The sequence below is a fragment of the Cyanistes caeruleus genome, chromosome 18 (assembly GCF_971803275.1).
Source record: "Cyanistes caeruleus chromosome 18, bCyaCae1.hap1.1, whole genome shotgun sequence".
Taxonomy (NCBI): Eukaryota; Metazoa; Chordata; class Aves; order Passeriformes; family Paridae; genus Cyanistes; species Cyanistes caeruleus.
The window spans coordinates 3,596,373-3,606,461 of NC_141718.1; the positions used below are offsets into that span (position 1 = coordinate 3,596,373).

Consider the following 10,089-nt stretch of genomic DNA (forward strand, 5'->3'; position numbering starts at 1 on the left):
GAGGCCAGAGCAAGGGGAGAACTGTGGGAAACATCATGAGCAATTTCTATGTTGTATTAATTCAGTATTAAAGTAATGGCTAGGGTTCTTTGGATTCTCCTGCTCCTCCAGGCTGCTGCAGCCTCCCAGCCCACCAGCCCAGGGTGGCCATCAGCCCTCAGGGGCACAAGAGCTGCTGCAAAGAGCCCTGCGGGCCGTGCTGGCTCTCAGCACAAGGACCATCAGGCTGTAGGGAAGCTGTAACCTGAGCCTCGGATTCTCCCAAGCTCCAGGGTGAAATTCCACCTCACCCTCAGGCGTTTGGCTGTGCTGTGGAAGGGGGAGGGAGCTGAGCCTGCCCAGCCCAGATATTTGGGATGGTTTCCCAGCGGACACCTGACTCCCGCACCTCCCACCTCCTCCAGGCAGGCTCAGGGGGCTGAGCCGGCTCTGCCCTGAAGCTTTTTGGTGCCGCTGGATCTGCCTCCACGCCCCAGGGGAGGGAAGCGGCTGCTCGAGAGAAACAAAAGCTTTATTTCACACAGCAGTGATGCGCTGTCCATGCCGGGATCAGCAGAGCACAGACAGGACACGCATGGGAGCTTAGCCCCGAGCTGGAGCTCAGCTCCGTGCCCTGGGGATTCCTCGAGCCGCTCCTCTGGGCACATCTCTGCAGCTAGAACAGCTCTGGCATGTCGCACGGGTGGTTCAACACACGCAGGGCTGTGACAGGAGGGAGAACACGGCGGAACAAGAGCTCCTTGCGAGCGCCGCTTTCCAAAGGGCTGCGCCCGAGCCGCGGTCCGGGACCCGTCACCCTCGAGGGATGCGGGCGGACAAGGGTGAGGGAGGCTGAAATCCAGCACAAGAGGATTTCTTTTCAGCTGATCCGGGAAACACACGGCCTAATCCGTGTCCTGCTGGATAACCTCGGGCGGGCGTTCTGCCTTCTTCTGTTCCTCCTGCACAAGTGGGCTGATTTTCCATTCTGCTGAGAGAATCGCCTGCAAAGAGAAAATGCAGCAACCTCCAGCAAGACTTTGAGCCACCTGGGTTGTCCAGGACAGCGAGTGAAACTATTCCTGAAACGTATTCTACAATTTTCTACAATTTTCCCGTCCCCTTTAATAAACCAGAGCCATCCCTGTCACCCTTCACGGACTCCTGACACGGGGAAAAACCACAGGTCTTTTTTTTTTCAGAGGTTAAAAATCTCTTTGTGTTTTTGGTCTGTGTCTTTCTTAGTGATGGTGATGATAACCCGAGCACACCTCTGTTCCCTGCACTTGGACACGCCGAAGTTGCACAAGGCATCTAAAACAAACCAGAAAAAAAAGCCCTTTAGCCATTGTTGGGAGCGATTTCACAAAGCCTTTCATTTGCATTCACCGAGAAACTCCCTGTTGTGAAAGCACTTCCCTGGCTTTGTTCCACTGCCCCTGCACACGGGGGAGGGGATTTTTGGGTGCTTGGGTGGACGGTAATGGTGGCACATCCGTGGAACCTGGAGTCCAGGTCCCCAAATTCTCCTTCATCACCTCCCCGCATAAGTAACCAGCTCAGCGGAGATGTTCCTGGGATTTTTTCTCCCCTCTTTTTTCCTGGTTATTGTCTGCATTAGGCACAAAGTTCCCTGGGGAGACGAGACAGGGACGGGGACAGGGACGGGGACCAGGACAGAGGCAGTCAGTGCTGGACACGGATGAGGCACCAAACCAAGCCTGATTTGAAGTGAGCTGAGCTGTGCCGAGCCCAATCTGACCCGAACGGGACCGTGCTGAGCCGAGCTGAGCCAAACTGCTGCTCGAACCGAGCTGGATCGAGCTTATTCCATGCGAAGCGAGGCCGCCGAGCTGGTTCTGCCGGGCACCGAGCCGAGCTGGGCGGTGCCGAGCGGTGCCGGGCGGGGCGCGGGGCGGAGCGGGGCTGGCCCGAGCTGCGGGGCCCGGCCCGGCCCGGCCCGGCCCGGCGGAGCTCAGCATGCTGCGGGCGGTGCTGCGCGGCTCCCGGCTCTGCCCGGCCCTGCTCCGGGCTCCCTTCTCGGCCGCCGCCGCCTCCCCCATCCCGGCGCCCAACCCGCGCCCCGACATCGCCTTTAACAAGGTATGGCCGTGCTGGGAGCCCGGGGGGTTCGGGGAGCCGTGTCCGCCCGTGCGGGGCTGGGCCCGCCCGGAGCAGCCGCGGATTTGGGCCCGAAGCCTTGGAAAAAGCGGCCCTGGGTGCAGAGGGCACAGGGCGTGTGTCCCATTGCCACCCGGCTCTGTCCCCTTCCCCCGTTCAGCAACCCCGCACGGGTGCGAGGAACCTGAGGAAGAAACTCTGGTTAAAGGCACGGGAAGGGAGGGCGAGGTGCTTGGCTGGATTTCTCCAGAAATCAGAGCCTTGCTCCAGGAAAATCCCGTGGGGTCACCTGTGCGAGGTGCTGCTGCAGGGCGGCGTTCCAAGGCACCCGGGCGCTCCTTCCCCGGTGGCCGTGGCCGGGCTTTGGGAGGTTGTCTGAGCGTTCGGCAAGTTCTTGGCACCACGATCTTTGCACTCCCATTCCCTTGCCATGAACCTGAAAAAAAAAAAAAATACCCTTAGAAAGAAGGAGTTGGTAAAAAGCTGCTGTTAGCACCTGGTTCTGGTACACAGGGAGCCTAAAATTGGTTAATCTGGGAAATGATGGAATCATTTAGCTTGGAAAAGACCCTTAAGATTCGTAAGACTGTAAGAAATGCTGTAAAAGCTCTGGTGCTCTGGACAAAATCAACTCACTGTACTGTCTGTGCCTAAAGCATTTTCCCACTCTTCAGTCTCCTGAGTTTTCCATGTCCCTGCTCCAGCCAGGACCTACCAAGATGGAAACATCTTCCAATTCATGTGCTGTTTGCTGAGCTGTGAATTCTTTTATTTACTTGGGGCTATGTTGTGTGCTTTTAGGCTAAAGTATCTCCTTCATATCGCTGCAGGTTTGGAGCCCACACAAGTCAAGTTAAGCCCTTTTAATTAACCAGGCTCCTCAGATGCCATCAAAGAACCAAGGCTCCTCCTGATTTCCCTGGGATCTGGCTCGAAGGCTCAGCCCTGCTTGGCTTTTTCCTTGCAGATTTTCATAAATAACGAATGGCACGATGCAGTCAGCAAGAAAACCTTCCCCTCCATCAACCCAGCCACGGGAGAAGTCATCTGCCAGGTGGCTGAGGGCGATAAGGTAAATGTTGTTGGGATGAGATGGGTTTGTTCTCCATGGGGGCAGGTCCAGAGGGGTTTTGCAGGGGAAGGCTCCGTGTTTGCAGCGGTGTTTGATCTATGCCAACACCACATCAAGTGCTGTTTGTGTCCTTCCTTGACTACTGCTTTTAACAAAAAGAAATGGTGAGGAGTAAAGTCATGTAATCACCACCTGCCTTATGCAAGGCCCTCCTGGGAGTCTGTGGCAGAGCTGAGGTGGTGTTTCCCAGCAATTTTGGGTTTTTCCTACAGTCTGGAAACTCGTGTGTGTTCCCCAGGGGAGGAGTGAGTGAGGGAAACCCTTTGTTGTTTGCTTCTCTGTGGCAGCCTGGCTTGTCCTGGCGAGACCATTGCAGCAAGCCAGGACAGAGAACCAAGTAGGAACCAGCAAATGCCCTGACACAACAAAATCCTGGATCAGAGGCAGCTGATCAAGGAAAAAAAATCTCTTTTAGACTGGATTCTGAAAAGGTGCCAAAAGTAGATTTCCAGAGCTTTTTCCATGCCTCCTTCTAGGATGCAAATATTAACCCAGCAGGTGACATTGCAGAAACAACCTGATGAAATTTGCTCTCTGTGTAGCTGAAATAACAGTGGGTGAGCACAGGCAGAGGTTGTGGCTGCACAGCTGTCACACCCACCTGCTCCACTGCCATTCCTGCTCCTTGCTCCCCATGGATGCAGCCTGGTGGGAAAGCTGTGTCCTCTCAGTGCTTGGTGCTCAGGGGGAAAGTGGCCCAGGGCTGCACCCGTGTGCTCCCCTGCCCTGGGGTTGAGGAGTGCCTTGCAGGGCGGCTGCCAAGGCTGCAGGTTCTTCCCCCAAAAGCCTGGCAGGAGCAGCCTCTTGTGCTGTCTGGCTGCAGGCTGCTTTCTCCTGGAGAGCTTTTGCTGTTTGCAGAGAGGGAGTGGGGGCTGGTTACTCCTTTCTCAGCCTTGGCCTGGGCTCCCCCGCAGGCAGATGTGGACAAGGCGGTGAAGGCAGCCAAGGCAGCATTCCAGCTGGGCTCTCCCTGGAGGAGGATGGATGCATCTCACCGCGGGAAGCTGCTGAACCGTCTGGCTGACCTGATCGAGAGGGACCGCGCCTACCTGGCCGTGAGTGCAGGCACTGGGAATCACCCGGGGTTGTGTCCCTTGGGTGGGCTGGGGGCTTGGGACAGACTCACAAAGGGTGGGGAAGAGCTTTTGGGAAGCTGAGAGCAAAATGGCAAGGTGCAGGACAGACCCCCGGCTCCTCAGGAAACCTGGCTGTGTTTTGCAGGCCCTGGAAACTCTGGATAATGGCAAACCCTACGCCATCTCCTACCTGGTGGATTTGGACATGGTGGTCAAATGTCTCAGGTGGGTTTGGAGGCCACAGCTGGTCCATGGTTCAGCTTCTTCCAGATTCAGGTGCTGTGGGATCTGGATCTGACTGATGGTTTCATGTCAGACACTTTGGGGTTGCTTTTTGCTGTAATGACTTCCCCAAGTCACACAAGTGGTGGTGACCTGTTACAGCACAGAAATTGCAATGGGAGAGACAAATATCTCAATTTCCTGTCCATTCTTTAAATCACCTATTTGGAAATACCTGCTCTGAGCTGTGTCTGAAATGACTAAAAGAGGAAGCCTCTCTTATTTTCTCTCCGCAGCACACTTGTTATTTTAATTCCAGTGACCAAATTGTTATTGTTTCCAGATACTTTGCAGGCTGGTCTGATAAATTCCACGGCAAAACCATCCCCTTAGACGGAGACTTCTTCTGCTACACAAGACATGAGCCGGTGGGAGTCTGTGGACAAATCATCCCGGTGAGGAAAACCTAACAGCGGTTCCTGCAGTGTTGTAAGAATTCAGTGTTGCACTGTAAGGTCCCCTCTGCTGCCAACCACTGCTTCCTTCCTCCCTGGGGTAAACAAGGCTGGGAGGGCTCTTGCTTCCCTCTGGGAGTGCAGAACTGCCCCTGTTGATTTCAAGGGCTCTCAGTGAGGTTTACTTTGTATCTGATGATTTAAAAAAAACCCCAAATTTGCTGTAAGCCCATTTATAGGAATTACCTGACTCAGAGCCACAATTAAGTTTAAACCACTACCTAGGATTAACCCTAAAATTTTATGTGACAAGAAAAAAAAAACCCAAGACTCTCCCCTAAGTGCTGATTTGAGTGGAACTCACTGGTTAATTACTGACTAATCAGAAACTTTCAAGCTCACAGCAGCAAATCCCTCCTCGTTTTTCAGTGGAACTTCCCCCTGTTGATGCAAGCATGGAAACTGGGGCCTGCCCTGGCCACTGGGAATGTGGTTGTGATGAAGGTGGCAGAGCAAACCCCCCTGAGTGCTCTCTACGTGGCCAATCTGATCAAAGAGGTGAGGACAAGGCCAGGGTTCCATCACTGCTGGAGACAGGAGCAGGGAAGGGATGTCTGCAGGAAGACCTGGGTCTCTCAGCAGCTGATTTAGCAAAAAACTCCCTTTTTCATATAAAAATGTGTGCAGATGATGTAAATCTTGGTTAGGGAAGGACTCTCTGAGGTTTGATTAGGTAATGAGCTTCGGGGTGGTTGGAAAGTGAAGGTAGATCTGTATTTATCTGTGTGTAGACACCTTCAGATTGTGCTTGGGATGTGGGGTGGGGAGAGGAATTGTCCTGGTTACTGAAAACAGCATTAAAACAAAGCCCTGGGAAATCAAAGGAGAAATCAAAGGAGAAATCAAAGGAGAAATCAAAGGAGTAAAGGGTTGGTGCTGGTGGGAGGTCTCCTGAGTGTCACTTGACTTGTGAAAGGAATAATGTTGCTGTGTCCTGCTGGGAATTGCCAGGCTGGATTCCCCCCGGGCGTGGTGAACATCATCCCTGGCTATGGCCCCACGGCAGGAGCTGCCATCTCCTCACACATGGACATTGACAAAGTGGCCTTCACCGGCTCCACGGAGGTAAGGGAGCACCTGAACCCTCAGCCCTTGGGGCCCTGGAATATCTCATAGCTGAATAAAACACTGGAGGCGCTTTGCCTTCTACCACACCTCATTTAAACTGATTCCAGGGTGTGAGATGTGTATTTGCATTACCTAAGACTCTTTTGTTCTGATTTGATTCTTTAGAATATTTCCTCTTGTTTCCCTTGAGCTGCTTCTTATTGGAGGTGAAAGTCTGGGCAGACCTGAAGCCCTGACAGTGAGGGGATTAACATTAAATTTAGGGGATTAACATTAAATTCTGACTGAGATGTGAACCCAGAGCCCTCTTGCTGATGTGGGAGTTAATTCCAACACCTGCTCTGCTCTCCCTGCAGGTCGGACACCTGATCCAAAAGGCTGCAGCAGAGAGTAACCTCAAGAGGGTGACCCTGGAGCTTGGAGGGAAGAGCCCAAATATCATCATGTCTGATGCAGACAGTGAGTAGCTGCTGGGCAATGTTTGATCTCTGCTTTTTGCCTGGGTTTCTTCCAGGCAGAGCTGGAGGGGAAAGGAAGAGGAAGGGAAGTTTTCCTGTGTGAGGCTCTAGCCCTGGCAGCACCACTCTGTGCCTCCTGCTGTAGCTGCTGCATTTGTGTATCAGCATTTCTCCACTCCCACTTCTTTTCCCAGTGCTGGGTAGTTCAGTTACCAACATTAAAATAATTGTTTCAGTAACTTCCTCCAGTCCTTGCTCCAGTTTTGTTTTCAATTCTCCTGGAGCACGCTGCTCATTTCTTCTGCTGTGAAGTCCTGCTTCCCTCATCCCTTGCATATAAACTCAGTTTTGGCCTTGATGAGCCAACACAGGATTTATATGGCAGTTAACTAAGGAAGAAATTTGTCCTTAATACCTGATGATTTCCAGGTTAGATATTTTTCTCTAGTCTGGGGTGCTTTAATAAAGAATTAAGTCTGTAACTCCTGCCCTACCAACCAACCCATGGCAAATGCTGTCAGCTGAAGGGACTTTGTATCCTCAGCAGTCTCTGTCATCACTGTCCTAAAGAAGTCACAGGCTCTGGTTGGCTTTATTTGCTCATTTGTTTTCTCTCCCTTTTCCTAGTGGACTGGGCTGTGGATCAAGCCCACTTTGCCCTGTTCTTCAACCAAGGGCAGTGCTGCTGTGCCGGGTCCAGGACCTACGTGCAGGAGGACATTTACAACGAGTTTGTGGAGAGGAGCGTGGAGAAGGCCAAGGCCAGGGTGGTTGGGAACCCCTTTGACTTCAAAACTGAGCAGGGCCCTCAGGTAAGAGCAGGAAATGCCCTGAGCTGTTACCTGATGAAACAGTCCCACTCTTGAGTCACTGTGTAGATCAGAATGGGAGTACCCTTGAGTCTATTGATTAACCTAATTTGAGCTGTGCCCATTATCACTGGTGCAGGAGGGAGGAGTTAATTAACCCTTGGGATGATTCCAAAACTTGATGCTGGCATTTAAAAATGTTCATCTCCCTTTAGAGATTGCCTGGGAGGCTGTTGAAATAAGGAATTGCAAGAGCACAGCGGGTGGGAGCGGAATCTTTCTCCAGGTGGAGCTGACGTGTGTCCCCTCCTGGCTCTTAGGTGGATGAGGAGCAGTTCAAGAAGATCCTGGGCTACATCAGCACTGGGCAGCGGGAGGGAGCCAAGCTGCTGTGTGGTGGCAACCCTGCTGCAGACAGGGGCTACTTCATCCAGCCCACTGTCTTTGGGGATGTGCAGGACAACATGACCATTGCCAGGGAGGAGGTGAGTCCCTTCCCACCTCGTGGTGCTTTGTCCTCTCTTGATGCAAAAACCCCCAGGTTTACAAGCACTGGATGTTCATGACCTGTGAAATTCGAGGTTTCTCAGTGTTACCTTATCTTCCATTCTGGTTGTACCCTCAGCCCTTTGTAGTCGGGGAGGTGGCGCTGAATTTCATGTCCCGTGGGACTGGCAGCGCTCACACAGCCCCACATCACCCACGGCCTCCCTGTGATCCCTTCACACGGATTCTCCCACACTCCGCTTGGATTTTGCAGATCTTTGGGCCGGTCATGCAGATCCTGAAATTCAAAACCATCGAGGAGGTCATTGAGAGAGCCAATGACTCCAAGTACGGCCTGGCAGCCGCGGTGTTCACCAAGGACCTGGACAAAGCCAACTTTGTGTCGCAGAGCCTGCGGGCTGGGACGGTCTGGTGAGCCTGCCACAGCTGCTGGGAGCTCCCCTGGCTCCTGCCGTGGCTCCCTGGGCTTGTTCTTTGCTGGCCCATCTCTCCTTTGGGTTTAATTTTAAATGCACTTTGCTGAGTGTAATGTCAGACCTTCGGGTGTCGTGGGAAATCAGTAAAATTTAGTTGGTTTTTATATATTCAGGATGGAGCATCTCTCCTATGGGAATGGTTATCTGGGAGTGTTCACCTGGAGAAGAGGAGGCTCCCAGGAGACCTCAGAGCCCCTTCCAGGGCCTAAAGGAGCTCCAAGAGTGCTGGAGAGGGACTTGGGATGAGGGATGAGACACAGGGAATGGCTTCCCAGTGCCAGAGGGCAGGGAGAGATGGGATATTGGGAATTGGGAATCCTTCCCTGGGAGGGTGGGCAGGCCCTGGCACAGGGCGTCCCTGGATCCCTGGGAGTCACAGCTGAGGGTGGCACACTGGGATATCATTGGGATAATGAGAGGTGTGGCTGGATTCCATGATGTTCTGTGTCCTGCATGATAAATTCCAGCGTTGATTCATCCTGTGGGCTGAGGGAAGGGACAGATTCAGGAATCCCTCACAGAAATTCTGTCCAGAACAGCTCAGGTGTGCTGCCAAAGGGCTCTTCCCTGAGCTCCAGGTGTTCCATCCTCGTTTTCCATTCCAGGATAAACTGCTACGATGTGTTTGGTGCCCAGGCTCCCTTTGGTGGCTACAAAGCCTCTGGGAACGGGCGGGAGCTGGGAGAGTACGGCCTGGAGGCTTATGTGGAGGTGAAAAACGTGAGTAGCCCTGGATCCAACCCTCTGGAGCAGCTCCAAATCATCTTTGTGCCGCTGCTGTGGGCTGGGCTGAGAACTGGGGCGAAACTCTGACCCAAACCTTGAGCCTTTCCTTGAGCTTTCCCAGTCTCCAAACCTGTCCCTGACTGGGATACACTGGGTTTTCTCCTGCCTCTCACCCTTCCAGTGAATACCCCTGAAAAATCCAGAAAAACAAAACAAAACTTGTAACTTTTCTTTTTTTTTTTTTTTCCCCCCCTAGGTGACAATCAAAATTCCACAGAAAAACTCCTAAAGGACAAGCAACATTCTCCACGAATTTCAAAATAATTATGCAGCTTCATGACATAAAAAGGAAAGCTCAACACACAAAATTTAGTATGCAAAAACATGTAACTCTGCATTAAGGGGTATTTTTTTAGATGTTTAAAAGAGCTTTTGTTAAAAGAAACAAACCTACTTGGCTTTATCTTTTTAAAATACCAAATACAGTTGGCTGAGCACTAACAAGGTGGGTGGTTTTTTTGGGTACTTTTAGGGTATTACGTGGATGCAATCACCCATAGGAGAGGGGTGTGATCTTTACATCTCTGCCTGATAAATAAGTTTATTTTTCCCAAGAAATCATATAAACGCTTGCTTAGTCTAGGAGGATTTATATAATAGAAAGTAACCATTATGTGTTGGCTTACAGAATTAGGTCTGTAACCCTTGTCCTAGGAACTGTTTCTCTTCTCTGAGCAAAGTGAACTGAGTTAATTTCATTTTTACTGAGTGAACTTTTCATGAAAAATGTGAAGAAAAAGTGGGGTTTTTTTGTTCCATCCTGCTCGTTGTAGCCACTCCAAATAAACATTTATTGTCTCAGTGCAGTCAGCCCTACTTTTGTTGGAGGTTTGTGCCAATGAGCCCAAGTGCACCCAAATTCCTGCCTCCGTTATTTTGAAGGATTTTCTCTTTCTGCTCTGCCCGCTGTCTTTGTGTTGCCTTCGTGTTACAGCTGGTC

At 51.8% G+C, this 10,089-nt stretch overlaps 2 protein-coding genes across 2 annotated transcripts; one reads left to right on the plus strand and one right to left on the minus strand.

Annotated features, from left to right (window-relative positions):
* Positions 1-493: 493 nt before the first annotated feature.
* Positions 494-2,923, minus strand: LOC111936425 (uncharacterized). The gene is made up of 4 exons (XM_086855858.1): positions 2,816-2,923; positions 2,390-2,536; positions 1,251-1,293; positions 494-983 (listed from the first exon to the last, which is right to left on the minus strand). Exons 1-4 carry the CDS (start codon positions 2,839-2,841, stop codon positions 885-887), a joined length of 315 nt encoding a protein of 104 aa, XP_086711984.1. The 5' UTR covers positions 2,842-2,923; the 3' UTR covers positions 494-884.
* ALDH2 (aldehyde dehydrogenase 2 family member) lies at positions 1,920-9,955 on the plus strand. Its single transcript, XM_023937362.2, has 13 exons — positions 1,920-2,082; positions 3,068-3,172; positions 4,147-4,287; positions 4,454-4,533; positions 4,874-4,985; positions 5,415-5,543; positions 5,997-6,110; positions 6,470-6,572; positions 7,199-7,383; positions 7,701-7,865; positions 8,141-8,298; positions 8,969-9,083; positions 9,346-9,955. Exons 1-13 carry the CDS (start codon positions 1,960-1,962, stop codon positions 9,376-9,378), a joined length of 1,563 nt encoding a protein of 520 aa, XP_023793130.1. The 5' UTR covers positions 1,920-1,959; the 3' UTR covers positions 9,379-9,955.
* The last annotated feature ends 134 nt before the right edge of the window (positions 9,956-10,089 follow it).